The sequence below is a fragment of the Xenopus tropicalis genome, chromosome 1, assembly GCF_000004195.4.
Source record: "Xenopus tropicalis strain Nigerian chromosome 1, UCB_Xtro_10.0, whole genome shotgun sequence".
Classification (NCBI taxonomy): Eukaryota; Metazoa; Chordata; class Amphibia; order Anura; family Pipidae; genus Xenopus; species Xenopus tropicalis.
The window spans coordinates 24,551,408-24,572,918 of NC_030677.2; the positions used below are offsets into that span (position 1 = coordinate 24,551,408).

Genomic DNA, 21,511 nt, shown 5'->3' on the forward strand with positions numbered 1-21,511 from the left:
CGCAGCCTACACAGCCAACCGGTTCAGCAGCCAATCAGCAGCCCGCCTGTAGCCTAGCACATGCGCAGTAACTTCTGCAGTCAGGGGGCGGGTTTGCCATTCTAGTCAGCGTAGGTTGAGGCGGAGTTGAAATGTCATTGAGGTGAATTGCTTCACCCGGTTGTGTTTTTTTTTTACGCTTCAATAAACTTTATTGACAATATAAGAGATCTTGGAATGCCTGTCTGTTTTATTATGTGTCAGCAGTTATCAGCTATACCCAATACAACAACATTTGCAGATGTATATTTATCCTGCTTGCTGTAGGCACTGTGCCAAGAAAGTTATTTCAGCAGGAAAACTATGGTTGCTAAAAATATTGATGCCAATGTTATTTATTGGGAAGAGAGAGGCTAAAATAAGGGAGGAATTAGTTGCTTGAGAAAGTGGTAGGGGGGGGCAGTGATATCACTTGGGGGTGTAATACATACCTCCCAACATTTAAAAAATGCAAAGAGGGACAAAAAGAAATGCCATGCACAGTGTGGCGCACATTTTTGACCACGCCTGTTTTATGACCACACCCCTTAATGCTGGGTGGTGACATGGTTAATCTGGGCAGGCAAACGGGTAGGGCAGTGAAGAGGGTCAGGTATAAGAGTGATTTAAAAGTATAGTTGCCCCTTAAATAAAGTCACTGGCAAATGTATTGATGGTAAATTTGTAATACCAGCACTGGTCAGCCGGGCTGGTTTAATACCTGCTTGGGACAACCATGAGGAAAACATAGCAACAAAAATATGTTATCAGTTGTAGTGACCCTTCAGAGTACAAGAAAATCCAATGGGGGGCCTTTCCTGCACATCCAGCAAACTGACATTCTATGCAGCAGCTGTGGAAGTTGATTTTGGGTGGGGAGGCCAGGGGGTTTGCCATACCCCCCAACTGTCCCGCTTTGCGTGGGACTGTCCCGGTTTTTATAGCGCATCCTGCTGTCCCGGATAGTTCAATGAATGTCCCGCATTTCTGTACATTCGTTGAACTATCAAGCACAGCGGGATACTCTGGCTATAACCGCGTGCTCTGGCGTCTTCTGGGCTCTGCTCCTTGTGCGGCGGCAACAGGCATTTTTATAAGGTTGCGCCCTGTTCGTACGTGTGATGTCAGTACGCACAGGCGCAACCTTATAAAAGGGCCTGTGGCAATTTGGGGCACTTACTATGGGGGCATTGTCTGTGGGGGCAATTGGGGGCACTGTGTATGGGGGGAACTTTATATGGGGGCACTGTGTATGGGGGTACTGTCTATGGGGGGCACTGTTTATGGGGGTACTGTCTATTGGGCCATTGGGGGCACTGTGTATGGGGGGGGCAAAACTGGTATATAGTTATAACTCACTTATAACTGACTGCCTTCTCTCTATATTTGTATTTTATATGTAGGAGTTGCTATATTGTTTTCCTTAGGTAGTACAGTATGAGGGTATAGCACATTTGCATCTGATCCCGCCATTTCAACTATATAAAAAGAGTATTTTTTAAAAAAAATATGGGGTATGGTAATTGGGACGTGGGCACAAAAATGGGTGTGGTCAGAAATTTGCCCCGCTGCGCACGCCAAAACTTTTTGTCCCTCTTTTCATTTCTCAAATGTTGGGAGGTATGGAGTTTGCTACTGTGTGAAAGTTAACTTACCTTTCTGGTATCCTGCCCTGGCCGCCCACATCATCGTCTGGGTCACAAATCAAGCTGCGCATTTGCCCTTAGCCTTATCCTTAAGATACAACAGGCCTATGGTTCATTCATTGCTTTGACAGACTGCCGTGTTGGGGAACTATAATGGTCTGCCAGCAACATAACTGCAATTAATTAAACCCTTCTAGCTGGATTTTCCAGACGTGTCTATCCATCTAGGGAGACTGTGATAAAAGTTGTTCCTTGATGCAAAACATTTCTACCATATAGGATTTCTATTATTTTTCCCCATGGATGTTGTTAACTGTTTTTGGATATGATAGTTTGGCCACTAGATGGTACTAAGATCTAAGGTGAAATTCATTATGTTCCGTATAAAAGAATCCAGACTAAGATATGTTTAAAATTACAAATGACGAATTGCTTAATTTGTCAATGTAAAAAAAATGCTCCAAAATGTAATTCCCTGTGGAAATCTTGCTTTGTTTTTCAATATGGACATATTTCAGTGCTGTATGGTTGCTCTATACAGTGTGTATAGTTACTTAAAATTGAATTGGGATCCTACATTAATATTTGCCAATGATAAGGACTATGAGCATGAATATAGAAATAATATATCACCTCTGTGCCAGTGATTTTTAGCAAATATATGCATATTGTAGTGATACAAGTACATATTTAAATTCATCATGATAGCAGTCACCCATATTCTTTGTGTGTGTGAATTAATGAAGGCATTTTAAAGGAATACTGTTATTGGAAAACAAATTTGTTTCAAAACCCATCAGTTAATAAAGCTTCGCCAGCAGAATCCTGCATTGAAATCTTTTTTTCAAAAGCACAAATAAACTTTTTTGTATTTAATTTTGAAATTTCACATGGGGCTTGTCATGTTCTGCATTTCTGATAAACTTCAGTCACACTTTACTGCTGTGCTGCAAGTTGGAGTGATATCACCCTCCCCTTACCCCCCCCTAGCCAATCAGCAGAACAATGGGAAGGTTGCAGGATAACAGCTCCCTGACACCTGTATTGCTAAGGGCGAAGACATACAGGACGATTAGTCAGCTAAACATTTTAAAAAGTCGCAGCAATATCGATGCGGGATTGGTCGTGGTGACTTGTACATTAGCCTATGGCGGCTAAATCGCTGCGATCATAGTCACGGCAACTAAATGCCCCACTTGTCTTCGCCCTTAAAGTTGTTGATATCAGAATAGCACTCAATAGTAAGAAATCCAAGTCCAGCTTGGGACTCCTCCAGTTACATGGGAGTAGGAGAAACAAAATCCTTCTGAAAGCTCAGACTCAGGCACAATCATGGGTGTCCACAGAAGGGGGCAAGAGGGGGCACTTGCCCCCCCCTGGAAAAGTAGCAAAAAAAACAAAAAAAAACAACAAAAAACCTTACTCCGTTTCTGCACTGTCCCCTCAAGCCCGTTTTGCTGTGCTCCAATTGGATCTTTCTTCTTGTGGATTCTCCAATCAGAGCACAGCTTCTTGACAGACAGTAAAATTGACCAATCAGAGCACAGATGCACACAGGGATCGGGAGATTTTGCAAACTGGAAACAGAAATGAAGACTGAAAAGAAGAATCTGCAGCTGTAACTTTACCTAAGAACCAACTCTCAACTTTTGCTGCAGTTTTCATCCCACAGGTACTATACCCAGGCACTATACACAGGCACTATACCCAGGTACTATACACAGGCACTATACCCAGGCACTATACCCAGGTACTATACACAGGTACTATACCCAGGCACTATACCCAGGCACTATACCCAGGCACTATACCCAGGCACTATACCCAGGCACTATACCCAGGCACTATACCCAGGCACTATACACAGGCACTATACCCAGGCACTATACCCAGGCACTATACACAGGCACTATACACAGGCACTATACCCAGGCACTATACACAGGCACTATACACAGGCACTATACCCAGGCACTATACACAGGCACTATACCCAGGCACTATACACAGGTACTATACCCAGGCACTATACCCAGGCACTATACACAGGCACTATACCCAGGCACTATACACAGGCACTATACCCAGGCACTATACCCAGGCACTATACCCAGGCACTATACACAGGCACTATACCCAGGCACTATACCCAGGCACTATACCCAGGCACTATACACAGGCACTATACCCAGGCACTATACCCAGGCACTATACCCAGGCACTATACCCAGGCATTATACCCAGGCACTATACCCAGGCACTATACCCAGGTACTATACCCAGGTACTATACCCAGGCACTATACCCAGGTACTATACCCAGGCACTATACCCGGGTACTATACACGGGCACTATACCCGGGCACTATACACGGGCACTATACACGGGTACTATACCCGGGCACTATACCCGGGCACTATACACGGGCACTATACACGGGTACTATACCCGGGTACTATACACAGGCACTATACACAGGTACTATACCCAGGCACTATACACAGGTACTATACACAGGCACTATACACAGGCACTATACACAGGTACTATACACAGGTACTATACACAGGTACTATACAGTTCTAAAGAATCACTAGCTGACATTAAATTGTTTTTTGCCTGACGTGACATCTATAATAATTTATAATCTATCCCCTACCCTAACACATGGAGGGTAAGTTAACTCTTTCCCTCTGAAAAAGCTCATTGTGTGTTTGTATATTTGTTGTTGTTTTTTGCACTTACTATTTTTTTTTTATTTTTGTCATTGTTTTGTTCATTTATAGTAAGTTACAGTGGGGCCAATGCTGTGTATCAGTGCCAGTGTTATAGTGCCAGGGCCTGAATATCTGCCATCTGTACCCACTGCTTCTCACTGTATATAATGTGCTGGGTTTGTAAATACGGACTGCGTCTCACTGTATATAATGGGGAGTCAGTAGCCACTGCCTTTCTTGCTATAAAACTAACATAAACACATCTAAAGGGGTGGTTCACTTTTCAGTTAACCTTTAGTATGTTATAATATGGCCTATTCCTAGCAACTTTGCAATTGGTCTTCCTAATTAATTTTTTTGAATAATTTGCCTTTCTCTTCTGCCTCTATACAGATTTCAAATGGGGGCCAAAAAATATTGCTCTGTGAGGCTACAATTTTATTATTATTATAATTTTGTATTACTTATTTTTCCAAGTAGGCCCCTTAACTATTCATATTCCCATCTCTTGTTTAAACCACTACCTGGTTGCTAGGGTAAATAAGACCCTAGCAACCAGATAGCTGCTGAAATACCAAATGGAGAGCTGCTGAACAAAAAGCTAAATAACTGAAAAACCATTAAAAATAAAAGTGAATTCGAATGCAAACTACCCCTTTAAGCTAACTGATCACAAACACAAATGTTTGCAGATCCCCTAACAGAAGTGCGCGTATGAATACATTTACATACTAAACATTTTAGGGTAAAAAAAAAGCACCCCACCCGCACTTTTGTACAGTATCCCTGGGAGTCAGTGGGAACGGCAAGAGGTAGTTGGGAGGTTAATTTTTTACGCCAGCAGCGAATCCACTAAGTGTCACATTAGCTGTAGGTCAGTCTGTGTATGGGCCATCTTTAGCCTCCCCTAGTATCATCCTGCAAAAAAAAAAATATATATATATATATATATATATATATTTGTCTGTTGCAGGATGATGCTAGCTTACTTGCCCCCCCTTGGAAATTTTTCTGCGGACGCCCATGGGCACAATGCAATTTTAAATGGTAGAGTGAATTATTTGCTGTGTAAACTGGGTAATTTAAAAATAAGTATACCATAAAAATTGCGACAGAATCCCTTTGACTGTATTTTGGAGAAAATCATTTCAAAGATCTTAACCCAGTAACGGGGAAATTCAAGCACAAACCAAGATCAATGCCCAGATTTATCAACAATCTGATTTTAATGGTTTCAGTGGCTTTTGAACCACTAAAACCATGAATGCCAAGTAATTTATTAAAACAGCCTAAGAAAAAAGCATGCACCAATAAACCTGTGAAAAGAATCCAAATCAGAATCCGAAACCTCGTTTCTTAAGAATTATCTTACAAACGAAACCCCCCCAAAAACCTAAAACCAAAGATTGTTACCATTTGCCTAGGACAGCTCCCAATATTGACTTCTACATGACCGCTACAGCTTTTAAATGGTGAAGATTCTTAAGTGTTTTTCATTACAAATTTTTCATGTTTTTGCGCTAATAAATGTGATTTGTGAAAAGGAACAAAATACAAATATTGGTAGTGTAGGAGTCATCATGTTCATGGTATCAGTTGTAAGTCACCTTAGAAAGCATTGTAAGTTCTCCTGTGCCCCACTGAAAGAATGTACTGCTTCTTCCAATAAGCAAAGCAGCACCAAAACTGGATTTATTTAACCCTTTTCTACTGATACAACCTACGTGACCTCCATTCCTGACTGTTCCTATTTCACTGTACTCATTCTAAGCCCCCCTCAGGCAGTAAGTCGTCACATTTGCTTACACTGCAGAACTGTGCGTGAGATGTTTATTTGGACTTTAAGTAGAAATCATCTTTACCATGTTAGGAATATGTTACCCCCGTGGCAGTGAGCTTGATTGCATCCTATTGTAGCTCACTCGTGATTCACCTTACAGTGAAATAGATGATGGTTCTGCTAAACAGCTGCCCAAACTGGTCTATTCCTTTCCATTGAGTATGTGCCAGAAAGCAGAGCTTGATTCATGTTGCTATCAGATAAATGGAAACCACATGCCATAGAAGACAACACTGAAGGCCGGACTTTACTTAGGGAACTCTGCATGTAATCTAGGAGCTCCTGGTCCAAACACGTATCTGAGTCTGACTTTAGAAGAAACACTGGATTTATCTAATGCCGCCAATATTTCCCATAAGGAAACAATTATGTAGATGTATCTGATATAAAGATTGTACTCATGCTGACTTATTACTTACTGCTAACCTTTAATCAAGCTTGACTTTGAATAAGCTTTCCCTTTATGGCATTTAGAGAGGGATTCTCATTGCCTATACCAAGGGGTGGGCCTGGCTGCTATTGTACCAAGCAAGGCACTTAAGGTGGCCATACGTGAGCAGATTTAAGCTGCTGATTCAGAATGATTGGACAGCTTATCTGCCCGTGTATGGGAACCCCTCAGGGTCGGACTGGGCTGTCGGGACAACGGGAAAAATCCAGATGGGCCCCAGCTCTAGTGGGCTCTGGCGGCCCAGACCCGACCCTTGCCTGCTCTCCCCCTGCCCGGACCGCTCCTCCCCTGACGCGAGGGGGGTCAGGGGGGCCCCTGCGTGGGGGGGTCAGGAGCCCCGGTGGGCCCTTCACCCCCCTCTCCGACCCTGGGACCCCTGATGCGTTTACCCGACCGATATCTGGCCTAAAATTGGATTTACTTGGTGGCCAATCGCTGGTGACTTATCTCCCTGTGTGCCACTGCCCTTAAAGGCTTATGGATATTCAATTTGCATTCTAGCCGCCCCAGATTTCTGCAACCCGATTTCTGCATCTTGCTAATTACAGGTCAATAGCTAGAATAAGTATTTTTTTTGAAAAATATGTCATACATATTTGTAATAAATTACAATTACTCAATATTTTTCATTTTTTGGTCTTTTATTGAGCTTAATAAAGTTTTAATTGAACTTAATAAAGACTTATGTGCAAGATCATCTTAAAGAACTTAGTCCACGTGTAAAAAGTGCACTTATTATATAAATGTGGCTTTTATCCACCCACATCCTTCCACATATCCTCTCCATCCATATCTAAGAAGATAGTTCGTCTTTTTGCTTGTGCACGTATTAAATCCCCCAAGAACATTTTTTTGCCCATTTTGGTAAAACAGTGAACATAAACCCTGAACAAAACCCATGAAAAAAACCCTCAAATACCTCAAATTCATACTTTTCCAATAATCTTTAATCGGTTCGACAAGCGCAAAAATAATATGAAAAACTCAGTTAACTTGAGTTGACTAAACAGTTCAGATTTTGCCCAGGGACATTTCTATTGACTTGTACATGACCTTGCAAGCTTTTAGATGCCAAAGTTTTACACTTCAGCATCTACGCAGTCATTTTTTGCTTAATAAATATAGAAAATGAGTGTTTTTAAACTATTTTTTTTTAAATTCTTGATTTGTAGTGCAAAAAACCCCGAACTGCGGGGAAAAAATACAGTACTACAGGTATGGGATCCCTTATCTGGAAACCCGTTATCCAGACAGCTCCGAATTACAGAAAGCCCGTCTCCCATAGACTCCATTTTAATCAAATAATTCAGAATTTTAAAACTGATTTCCCCTTTCTCTGTAATAATAAAACAGTACCTTGTACTTGATCCCAACTAAGATATAATTACCCCTTATTGGGGGCAGAACAGTCCTATTGGGTTTATTTAATGGTTAAATGATTCCCTTTTCTCTGTAATAATAAAACAGTACCTGTACTTGATCCCAACTAAGATATAATTACCCCTTATTGGGGGCAGAACAGTCCTATTGGGTTTATTTAATGGTTAAATGATTCCCTTTTCTCTGTAATAATAAAACAGTACCTGTACTTGATCCCAACTAAGATATAATTACCCCTTATTGGGGGCAGAACAGTCCTATTGGGTTTATTTAATGGTTAAATGATTCCCTTTTCTCTGTAATAATAAAACAGTACCTGTACTTGATCCCAACTAAGATATAATTACCCCTTATTGGGGGCAGAACAGTCCTATTGGGTTTATTTAATGGTTAAATGATTCCCTTTTCTCTGTAATAATAAAACAGTACCTGTACTTGATCCCAACTAAGATATAATTACCCCTTATTGGGGGCAGAACAGTCCTATTGGGTTTATTTAATGGTTAAATGATTCCCTTTTCTCTGTAATAATAAAACAGTACCTGTACTTGATCCCAACTAAGATATAATTACCCCTTATTGGGGGCAGAACAGCCCTATTGAGTTTATTTAATGGTTAAATGATTCCCTTTTCTCTGTAATAATAAAACAGTACCTGTACTTGATCCCAACTAAGATATAATTACCCCTTATTGGGGGCAGAACAGCCCTATTGGGTTTATTTCATGGTTAAATGAAAATAACCATGAAATAAAAATGAAAATTGGATCAAGTACAGGTACTGTTTTATTATCGTGTAGGACCCCAACATGTAGCAATAATGGCTCAAACCATATTTCCTAAATCCTTAGAATAACTGCAATTTCTGCCTTATGTTTTGAATCACATGACTCCACTATTATTATTATTATTAATATTAACATTTATAAAGCGGCAACATATTCCGCAGCGCTGTACACTTCAAGCACCATATTGATGGGGTAAAGGGATGCAAATGAATCTCTGCGGCTCTCATAGAGATCATACACTTAGCTTTAGAAAACTTATTTATGTTTAACTTTATTCTCTAATAATAATAATAATACATAATACAAAACTGAGAATTTTCCCTTCCTACGATCGCTTTCTCCCCAAGATTTTCAGGCTCATTAAAATGCGAGCCATACGGCCGGCAGATATTTTTATTAGAACATCCTGCAGAACGAAGTGCTTGTTTATGTACGTACCGTTACTTATACAAAGGCTGATTTTTGTACCTTATCGCCATCTGTCTCGTGCTGTAAATACCACAAAATAGCAGCTATTTTCTCAGGATGATCGCATAGCAATGCAATGCCGTGGAAAGCGCTTCCAAACAGAGAGCCTGAGGGAACGGCAAATTCTGCAAAATTCTTCAATTATTGAGATCATTCGGGCTGTCCGGCCGTCCGTAGGGGTCATTTACAAAGTGCAGGGCAGGGTGCAAAGTGCAAAAACAGGAGAAAATAACCATGTTTTCTGCACACTTGTGCCCTGTACTTTTCTAAATTGCTGCAGGTCTCTGCAAAATAGACAGCCCCTGTATGCCCCATGATCATAAGGAGAGGGTGGCGGGTGGGGTTGTCACCTCACCCCTTTAATACTGCCCACATATTGAATTTATATCCTGCATGGAGTTAGTAATTCATTTACATGCTGCTGCATGGTTGCACAGCAACCATGCCACAGTCTGCAGCATGCATCTAAATTATTTACTAACTAGCTGTGCAGTATGTGGATTCAATATGTGGCCAGTAGTAATGGGGGTAAGGTGACAACTCTAGCGGAGGGTGGAACATAGGTGTAGTTAAGGTCACAATGTACAGCGCTGCGTACATAAGTAGCGCTTTATAAATAAAGATATACATACATACACAATGGAGCCCTGTATTTACTGATTGCCCTATGGCTGGCAGTGAGGACAGGGCTGCTTTGGCCCCACCAGTGTGTGCGCTGCTCCTAGAGCTGGATATCCAATGATACACTGGGTGCAAAGCGCAGCCAGACTGCAAACATAATTGCTTCCTAAATAAACATTAAGGGACGTGCATTTGTGCCCCTTACTGTTTCAGCACCAACTGACTGGGTCTTAGTGACTATAGGTTGTCAAGTCACAGGCTCCACCCAGTTATATGACATCATGTTTCTAAAAGTGTCACATGGTATGTGGATTGAGCACTAGTGGGCACCTACGAGCTCACCCATTTGCACTTGTTTACAGTGTAAGAGTGCACTTGCACCAATTATGTCTCTGTTGCGGCACCACTGCCAGGGGCAAAGCACTATGTGCCCTGTATGTAATGCTTGCCCCCAGCAGGTAGGGCTCTGGGTGCCCCCTGTGTTTTAAACGATGCCCTGGTCTGGCCCACAGGCACCCCTAATGTATAATATAACAGTGAAAGGAGGAAACCTTAGTTCCTATGGCCATAGCATGATACTGAGGCAGGTTGGAACAGTGGGTACTGGATGGTTACTGAGAGACAGGGGCTATTGGGGAGGGTATATTAGGATGGGAATACTAGAGGCAGATGTGATAATACTTTCCCATGATATCAAAGGAAGAAAATTTATATTATATTAGCTGTGCTCTGACGTTATACAGAGTGGGCCAAGAAGCTTTGGCACCCAGCGCTAGGGTGTGAATCTCTGTGTCCCACCAACATCACCCACTGTCTGGCTGAGTTAGTGGGAGACCCAGGCCAAGTTACATGGAAAGGGAGAAGGCAGACAAGGAGCTGTTACTCATAATTCATTGGAGCTGGAGAATGTAACTGCAATAAATATTTTAATTGTTTCCCCCACTTTTCTGCCCAATTTACTGCCAAGTTCCGGCCTTGTACACAGGGCACAGCAAGTTGCAAGCAGCGAAAAATGAAAAGAGAGGAATGTAGGATGGGACACACACTGTTCTACGATTGCCCATAGCAAACAATGATAAAGAAGAGAAATGAATATAATGTGCGCCTCTTTCCAACTGGGGTGCGTTCCCTATGCCTGGGAATCACTAACCCCACACTGTTTGTCCTTAGTGGAGCACACAGCTCACACTCACTAGCCCCTGGGGCTTTTCTTTGGTTTTCTGACTGTTGCCCTGGGCAACATCACCAGTAATGCCTCACTCACAGGGGAATTTAACTTTTTCTTAGTTGCTCTGTATTATATTTTCTTTTGTTATGCAAACAGGCAGAATGTGGAGTTCCATTTAAACTGTAAAACTTATGTGAGTATGGAAGTAATCATTATACACAGAGATAGATTAACTGCTAAGGGTCCCAAGAAGGGCCAATCTCCTTCCATCGCTAACACATTGCCATCAGTGCAAGTGATAAAGTGCCAAGGGCATAATTGCACCCTGGGCCTGGGATAATGCACTTGGTAATAGTCAGGGCAGTGAAGACTGTAAAGTGCAACCTTTATGGGGTAATGCCTGCCATAGAGGGGCACTAAATGCAGGGCCCCACAGCCCCACTCTCTGATACACACACTTGGGGGTATTCCAGGGGTTACCCAAGTACCAACAGCTTTGGCTATACCCTGACCTGGATCCCTGCCTGATATCAGCCACTCACTGTAATTAACAAATGATCACTAATCACTACAGTAGTAAATCTGCTAGATACCAAGGCAAACAGAATCCCACTGCCCAGTTGGCCAAAACCTTCCATATATGCCTTAAGTTGAATTGTGTTTGCAAGATGAATGCTGAGTATTTGAGAGGCGGCTCTGCTCGCCGGCCTGTGGCAACATGTAGCCTCGGTGCTATTGGGAGCAATGGGACGGCTCCGTATAGAATTCGCCTGACTGTGCCCCTATCTTTCCAGTAGATGGCGCTCATCCCCTTGTCAATGGCAAAGCCGCCGTCAAAATCACAGTTTTATCCTATGTAAAGGGAAAAAAACCCGTCGCTTTGTTTGCAATCCCTCCCCTAGTATCTATCTATCTCCCATACACATCCCTTGCCTGTCAGTGGCCACATCAGAAGGAGATCATGGCACTGAGGGGGCCACTTCTTCCTCCTCCTGTGGGCATCCTCTGCCTGTCCCTGCTGGTGCTGCTTGCCCAGGGCACAGGGCACAGGGTGAGCAGGAGTGCATTGGATCTAGCGGAGCCGGGGAGCAGCGCTGCTGGGGATGATGGATCTACAGGGGAGGCTTATCCTTCCTCAGGACGCCCCAGGCGGGCAGCCTCCAGGGGGCGCATTTCGCTGCTCAGCACCTCCTTTGTGCTCAAGGGGGACGCGTCTCATAACCAGGCGATGGTGCATTGGACCGGGGAGAACAGCAGTGTGAGTACTGACCGTCCCCTTACTCTTATCTACGGCTGGGAGTATAGCCTTCCTCCTAAATGTGCCATAGTGCCTTCCACAATACATGTGTATTCCCTATGCCCATCTAAATGTGCCCTCCCTATGCCCACCTACATGTGTATTCCCTATGCCCATCTACATATGTATTCCCTATGCCCATCTATATGTGCCCTCCCTATGCCCATCTACATGTGTATTCCCTATGCCCATCTATATGTGCCCTCCCTATGCCCATCTAGTGCCAGGGCAAGGCTGCTGCTTTCACTCACTGCCATGTTCCTGTAGGCACAACTTGCACTTTACTGTAACTTTGCCTTTATCTGCACCGGTGTGTTGGCCTGATGGTTGTTGGCTCTTGGCTTATTAGTGTGTACTTTGTGTAAGGGTGTATTTGTGTGTCCTGTACAGATACACATGTGGTGTGTATAATATATACATATGTGTATGTGTTGGGGGGGTATATCTCATATGTGCGCTCACACACACAAACTTTTACATGTAGCTTTCCCATGTGAATGTTCCACATGCTGGGCAGCCTGTTAGGCTGGTGATTGTATCAGGCAGACAAACTGTATTACTTCCCCTTTAAATACTTTACTACTAAAATTATTTGAAAGTGTATAAAAAATTATATCTATCTATCTATCTGTCTATCTATCTGTCTGTCTGTCTGTCTGTCTGTCTGTCTGTCTATCTATCTATCTATCTATCTATCTATCTATCTATCTATCATCATCATCAGCTATTATCTATCTATCTATCTATCATCTATCATCTCTCATCATCTTCTATCTATCTATCTATCTATCTATCTATCTATCTATCTATCTATCTATCTATCATCATCTATCTATCTATCTATCTATCTATCTATCTATCATCTATGAACTACAACTTACAGATTCCTCTCTGATAGTATCTGGGCTCATTTATGAATGGGGTGGGGTTACATGGGGGCAAGGTGCAAAAATGGCAAAGTGGAAAGAACAGGTGCAAAAATCCTTGTATTTTCCCCACAATGAACCTGGCCATTGCTGTATTGTTGCCATTGCTGGCAGTGGTTATTTCATGCATGTCCCATATGGGGCTAAAAGATTTGCTCCTTATTGTGAATGGTGCGCTGGTGGTGCTCCCCTTACCCACGCTGGGAGGGGATGGGCGCAGGTGGCACAAAGCTTCCCCCTCAGTGCCCCTTACCTGCACCCGGAGCCCTGGCACTTGCTGGATGTGCCAATCAATATGCAGTTAGTATATTGCTTTGTGAATCACAAAGGAGTTAGCACCGAGTCAGTGGTGCCCTAAGGGGCGCAGAGTTTTTTATTACAGAATATGCCCATTTCTGGTATTAAATAAGCACCTTTGCCTGAAGAGAGACGTGTCCCTGGAGCACAATTACATTTCTTTTATTTCTCTCTGTACAAACTGCTGCTGTCTGAGACCCCCAATGAACAGGCCTAAGGCAGGCAACCCCCAGCTTGTAGCTGAGTGTGAGTATGATTATTGCAGAATATCTGTGTGCCCACAGCCTGCCATTGCCACTGGCCCAGTTGGCTAGTAGCAGGCAAGACTTTAGCAGCACAAGGGGTTACACAGCCGGCTGCCATGTGTATCACTCACAGCCATCACTTTCCTTAGGGTTTATAGTCGGCTCCGGGGCTGCCCCACCTGTCACTGGGAATTCATTTAGCGCGGGAGGTCGGACGCAGGAATGAAGTTAATTTTGTACAGAGGGAGAAAGATCTGACCACCTGTTCCGCCAGTCCAATCTCATCAGGGGAAAGGGTTAATAGGTGACTTTAATTATGTGCTTTAAACAGGGAAGGGGGGCCTCTCACTGCTGCAGTGCCTCGCCTGCTCTACATTCCATATTAAATCCAGTACTTACTTACTTACTTACTGTTTTGCACCATTTCATCATAATTTTTTGCATGACATTCCAGTCTCTTAATAGAAATCAGACAAAGCGGAATCTGGTTCTGTTGCTGTTTCTTTAACTATGGGTGTCTTTAGACCCGACCATTAGTGGCCTGTCTGTGGGTGATGGGAGTTGTAGTTCTAAAATTATATAAGACCATCTTTCCTTACTATATCTTTTGTCCCTTACTGTACAGCTTCCTAATGTATGGGGCCCAGGGCAGGTACCGTTATTTGGAGCCCATATTAATGTATGGGGCCCAGGGCAGGTACCGTTATTTGGAGCCCATATTAATGTATGGGGCCCAGGGCAGGTACCCTTATTTGGAGCCCATATTAATGTATGGGGCCCAGGGCAGGTACCGTTATTTGGAGCCCATATTAATGTATGGGGCCCAGGGCAGGTACCCTTATTTGGAGCCCATATTAATGTATGGGGCCCAGGGCAGGTACCCTTATTTGCAGCCCATATTAATGTATGGGGCCCAGGGCAGGTACCCTTATTTGCAGCCCATATTAATGTATGGGGCCCAGGGCAGGTACCATTATTTGGAGCCCATATTAATGTATGGGGCCCAGGGCAGGTACCGTTATTTGGAGCCCATATTAATGTATGGGGCCCAGGGCAGGTACCCTTATTTGCAGCCCATATTAATGTATGGGGCCCAGGGCAGGTACTGTTATTTGGAGCCCATATTAATGTATGGGGCCCAGGGCAGGTACCCTTATTTGCAGCCCATATTAATGTATGGGGCCCAGGGCAGGTACCGTTATTTGGAGCCCATATTAATGTATGGGGCCCAGGGCAGGTACCCTTATTTGCAGCCCATATTAATGTATGGGGCCCAGGGCAGGTACCCTTATTTGCAGCCCATATTAATGTATGGGGCCCAGGGCAGGTACCCTTATTTGCAGCCCATATTAATGTATGGGGCCCAGGGCAGGTAAAAAGCACAGCACAGGGTAAAAAGTTGGATGACATGTTATTTGCACTTTGCACATGGTTTGTATTGTATTGTATTTCCGTGATTTCTACTAATTAATTTAGTTTTCCAGTAGTTTGGCTGCTATTCTGCCTTGTTGTTTTGGTAATGATGTTTCAAATGGGGGAGACCTGGGTGTCCTTGGTGAGCCCTGGTGTGTCCTTACTGGAGAAAACTTTCCTAAAAGGATAACTTACCCTTTAAAATAAGTGAATGTAAAAATTGGCGAGAGTGCTATTCTAAGAACTTTTGCAATTTACAGTCATTATTTATTTATTATCAATTCCATATGACCAGCAGGTGGCACTGTGGTAACGAAATGCATTCATATAAACAGTACTTTTACCCTTAATATCTTGGAATTAAAAATAAATAAATAATGAATGTAAATTACAAAAGTTCTTAGAATAGCACTCTCATCAACTTTACATCAACAAATCTTAAGGGTGAAGATCCACAGAGCCACTAGTAGCAGCTACTTTTCACTGCTACTAAAATAGACAATGCTAATAATTGTCTCACATGTGTTTTAGCAGAGGCAATTCTATGGCAGGGTATTTTCTGGCATTTAGAAGCCATGAAAAAGTAGTTGCTATTAGTAGCTCCGTGTGTCTTCACCCTAAAGGTTTACTTATCCTTTAATGGAGCAGTTCTACTTCAACTTCATCTCTCAGCATTCTGTCCATAAGAGCATTGTGATTCTGTAGCAGATAATGTTCTATACATTGCTTCATTGTATTCCCGATTCAGTACACTTACTTGCATTGGATGACTAGTCTTATATAAACATAGAAATTCAGTATCTATGCTAAGCAAGTGGCCTGGGCAAGAGAAATCTGGGTATGACTAATTAGGTGTGGGATCTGTTATCCAGAAACCCATTATCCAAGAAGCTCCAAAACACAGTAATGCTGATTTCCCTTTTAAGCATAAAGGGTCTTTAATGTGTGAATTGTTTAGTAGACTTAAGGCATGGTGGTCCCATTTAGAGACGGACCCTTTATCCAGAAAAATCTAAAGTGTTCCATATAACAGTTCCCATACCTCTAATAGCAGTGTCAAAGGAAGAAACAAAGAGGTAGAAATAATAATATTAACAGGCAATGTACACAGGGAATGTAGCTATAGATCAGCGCAGCCAGGGTTCCATGCATTCCCCCCTAAGGCTAATGGGATGGAATTGTAGATTGTCAGGCTGCATTATGCACATACAGTCGCTGCTTCTAAATCAAGGTTTCAGCCCATTTGACACCCTGCAGTATTCACCCCCTGGCCCGTGGTGCCCACTAATTAATCAGACCAATCCCTAATCATCCGTAAACATTCCCATCATCCCCATAAACGCTTGAATATGTATATTTCTTACAAAATTTCAGTAAAAAAGAATGTAATTGTTGGAAGCATGATTCTATGGAATAAAACAAGCAGATGGTAAGGTTTCTGTATTACTGGAGCCAGGCTTTTACACTGTGATTGGCCCCCGTCGTTACTCTTGTGATTGGACCCCTGTTGCACAAAATGCTCTGTGCTCCTCTGGTGGCTTTAGAAGCTTCACTGTCACTTGAGCAGAGGCGCATTTATCATATTTGTATATAGTATAAATAAGCGGTGTGCCCAATAGCCATAAATAATAGTTACCAGTTAGTGGGAAGATACGGTGGGGGCCATGGCAGCCCTGAAAGGCTTTGGTCACTGCAGACATCAGTCCCTGGGGGGCAACCCCAATATATATACTGAAAATAAAAATATAATTTGTCATATTGTTTTACCTACATTTCCCCCTAACAGGCCCCTGTGATGCTGAGGACCCAATGCAAATGCTCTTTCTTCCCAACTATATTTAAAGGAAACTAACTGGAAGATAAACCATAGGAATTGCTATTGGATATTTCTCTTCATTCTCTTACTTTACTGCCCCCCCCCAAATGTAAAAATAAACATTATTACTCAGAAGGGATTCTCTTCCCTTCATTCCCCATATGCTGCTTAATAAGGATTTTTTTCCCTTTTGTGATTTCACACTGTATAATATTTTCAATAAATTATATTTCTCCCTGTCTGTGCGGCTCACTGAGGCTCCGGGGTCACCGCTCGTTCTTTGGCACTTGATTAATGAGAGGCACAAGCCCTTCTATGTACAACACATTGACTTTGCATTCTTACATTCACATCTGGACCTTCATCAATATCATTATTCTTTTCAGCTGATAGAGCGTCTGTGTCCAGACTCGTGCTGTGGAGACTCTCTAGGTAGTGAGATTTTGAGGGGCCCTGCTTATCCAGCGTATAGAATTCCTTTTCTGTAATGCCAGGATAGAGGGAATTTTAATTTTGAATGTGAAAAATTTGTGCCCATTTATCACAAGTCCTGATAGAATAACCATTTACCAAAATAAATCAAGGAGAACAAAAACCAGAGATAAACCATAGGTCTCCTGCCCCAACCCCTCTCCTTTCCCCAGTGTCGGACTGGGACCCCAGGGGCCCACCAGAAAACTTTAGACCATGAGCCCACTCTCCAAACTAATTTTCCTCCTTTCCTCACTAAAACCACTTTATTCTCCAAGTCTCTTTTATTTACATGCTAGCATCTATTTCTCCTCTTTGTTCCCATTCAGAAATGGGTAATAAGCATGAAACAGGCCAAATGGTCAGGAGCAGAAGGGCCCACTGACACCTGGGCCCACCAGGAGTTTTCCTGGTAATCTGGTGGGCCAGTCCAACTCTGCCTTTCCCCAAATGCAAGACTCCTACTGATCTGGAAAGCAAACAGCTTAATGGTTGCTATGGGGTACTGCTCCTGGGCAAACTTAGTGCCTTTTATTACAAATGGGGGGTAGTTTCTGTAAAGGGATGCCATCAGAGGGGAACAGGTGAGACTACTGTCAGGGGCCAAGACTGTATTGGAAATTCAAAAGGGCTTGCTAAGAAGGGAATGGAGTTTAGGTCGGATCATGGGTCTGTTCTGAGTGCCATCAGAGGGGGACAGTCTCATCTGTGGACCAGACTGCAGTGGAATGGTGGGACATGCTAAAGAAGTGGACAGTCTCAGTGGCAAATCGGGGGCATGCTTGGGTGCATCTCTGCTGGTTATATGGGCATATGGAACCCCTACAATTTCTTAAGGCAGCCATGAGAGATGGGGGGCAATCCAGTGTGCATGCATGGCACAGAGAGTGATGATAATAACATCATAACTATATATGTCAGAAACTGACCAAATGATGGAATCCAATTTTTCTCTCACTAAAAAGGCCCTGTGACACAATCACTGCCAGGGACGTGGCCCTAGGTTAAGGGTCCAGAGGTCATTAAAGGGCATAGAGAGGACCAAGGAGGAAGCTGAACTGGGACATAGGCAGGGTAGGTGCTTAGCAAGCTTTATTGAAGCCTAGGCAGGATCAACAAGGCCAGGCAAGGTAACTATCTACATGGCCAAGGCAAAGCTAACAGGGAAATCTTCAAGGCAAAGCACAGGAAGGGTTAAATAGCTAAAGTCCAAGCTATGGGTCAGGGCAGGCAGCAAACAAGGGCATGGTTAAAATTAAGGATCAGAGAAATGCTCATGAACAGAAGTGTTCACCCAGGCAAAGTGGCCTAAGAAGAAGGCACCATCATTGGTATGAGTGTACCATTTATATCCTAATGTCATGTCATGCTGGCCAGATCCTTCCAGGCACAAATTATATGAACACAGGGCTGAAAGGGGTAGATGTCTCTTTTTTCACCCTCAACTACTACTAGTTATAGCCCTTTTCATGTTAAGTCATGGCATTCAGAGCCTTGGCTGGGGGAGAGCTGACTAACGCTTCATTACTACAATGGCACATGTAGTCAGCAATGCAGAGAATAGCACAGGACAGACAGATACACTTTCCCATACAGTTACAAATATTATATATATGAATTAAATTTGCTATAATTAGGCAACGTCGTCATATTTGGGTTTCCTTCCTGTTTAATATTTATTCCAATTACTGTTACATAGTAGCTGAGGTTGAAATAAAAGGCACGCACCAGTGAATACCCTATTGCTCTCTCTATATATAATCAGGTTAGACTGGTTTATGGAAGCGCGACCTTGTTACACAGATTTGATCTGGTTATACTAATGCATGGATATAGACATTCTGCTGTTTCCTTCCATAACAAGTGTTCCTTTGCCATTTCAGAGCACTAGAAAATGGCTTTGTAATAAATTGCAAAAAAAAGCAATAATTGTAGAAGCAAAGCAGGGCTCAGTGGATTGGTAGCTAATATATTAGCAACTCCACATTTAATAATTCATGAGGAAGAGACCCACATGTGACCCCCTGTTAATTTACTGGACTGGAAGGAATGCAAAGACGTGTTCAGGCATTTTGTTTTGAGAAAATCCATTGGCACATCCCCCTTTTTTAGCTTCCAAGCTGGGTCACTGGGAGCCCAGTCTGCACCGTTCCTTGAGTGAAATAGACCTATCGTTCAGTAGATTGCCCATGGGAGCTCGAGTGAATGGAAAAGCAATTTCTCCAGACTGGTTCCATCCCCCCCACTGCATATAGAATTTTTCTGAAATCCCGTGAAGACAGGAGAATTGGCAATGAAGTCTAGAGCGGCTTTGTTGAGTATTCTTGAAGCCCCTCAGATAAGTGGTGAAACGTTTTCAGCTTGAACTTGAACACTTTTACCTCTCATCCAAATGATTTCTTCATTGTGTTTGAACTGACTGAGGAAACCCTTGGACAAGTGGTACTGAAAGGCTTTCAGCTTTTAGAGTAATCCTGAAAATGTTTCACTGCTTGACTGAGTTTAACCTACTGATGATAAGTGGGGAAACATTTTCAGCTTAATGAGTAATCTTGGTAAAGTTGAACTGAAGAAGCCGCTCAGCTGATCATCTACCAGGTCTTGACCAGGATGAAGGAAAACCTTCATGGATAGTCTTTTAAGTAGATGTCCAACATTTTGGCCAATCTAGTAGGCAAAGGCAGCGAAGGCTGAAGGCAAGGGGATTATGCAGTGACAGCTGCAAAGGGTGCCACTACTGTAATAATCCATGGTAGCTAGTCACTAGATAGCATTTACAGGCCAGTTGCTTGAAAGTAAACATCTGATTGGTTGCTATGAGTTACTAGAACCAAGAACAGTTTGCTCTTTATTATTACATGACTCTACTATCTCTCCACTATCTATATTTCTCCATTGGCTCTACTATCTGTAAGGAAGTTTAGTCTGGAGTTGATGTATGTCAATTGCAGGCCATCACCTGATTCTGCCTCTTTTTTATCATTCATGGTGGCCTCCTATGCTACTAAGTAAGCTGTAAAGGTGGCCATACACGTAAAGATCCACTCACCTGGCAAGGTCACCAAGCAAGCGGATCTTCTCCCGATATCCTTACCTACGGGTGGCCAATATTGAGGGATTTAGGCTAATTCAGCCCTGGGGCCAAACGATCGAATTATAACTACTGTTAAGTGCGCAGTCGGTTCAGGGACTGCATCAACGAGCCAAGGGACCGATATCAGCAGCTACAATCAGCCCGTGTATGGCCACCTTAAGAACCTCTGTTTTGTTTGCTTTTTTTTCTTTGTAGCATCGAAAGACCTCACAGAGTGCAACAGAGACCTGCAGCTTGCTACTTTCCTAAATTAGGCGCGATCTAGTAACCCATAACAACAAATCAGCAGGCCATGCTTACTTTTTTCTGTTGTACACCTGTTATTAGATTATCCCCAAGATCTCATGAAATTTCATTTCAAGTTTATTCAGTTCCTGCAGAACTGTATTGTATCATATTGATCATTGTATTCAATGTAACCCATCAGTGTAAACCTCTGTTATCTGCCCAATATATATACATACATATATATCTATAGTCACCTTCCAGTCTTCTGTAAAAAACGGTCCTGGTAGACATTGCACCCTGAGGATACAGAGTATCTAGGACTTGCATATGCCATAAATATTTTGCCAAAACCTTATCTGCATTAGATCAAAATACTTTATAAATCCTAAAGCCAGGCCTATATCAGCACCATATGTTAGATTGCACTTAATAATCATCCCCGTAGGAGCGTAACCCATTGTTCAGAGAGCAGTCAAATCTACCACATTATCTGCTAAAGCAACACATAAAAGTACAAAGATGGGCAAATGTTCCCATATGGGAGGCAGCCTTTCATTCTGGGCTATCATTATGGGCAATGCCTCATTTACAGCTGTGGAAGATTGATGGCTGAGGAATAATCTATAA

The 21,511-nt window shown here is 42.7% G+C and overlaps 1 protein-coding gene across 2 annotated transcripts in view; it reads left to right on the forward strand.

The window, feature by feature from the left end:
- The first annotated feature begins 11,998 nt into the window (after positions 1-11,998).
- The window catches only part of sorcs2 (sortilin-related VPS10 domain containing receptor 2), a 501,641-nt gene continuing 492,128 nt past the window's right edge, over positions 11,999-21,511 (forward strand). The window contains exon 1 of one of the 2 annotated variants that reach the window (XM_002938263.4): positions 11,999-12,355. In XM_002938263.4, the coding sequence (XP_002938309.3) occupies positions 12,059-12,355 (297 nt within the window). In that variant the 5' untranslated portion in view covers positions 11,999-12,058. The remainder of the gene's footprint in view (positions 12,356-21,511) is intronic. The other variant, XM_031895320.1, reaches the window with a different exon arrangement.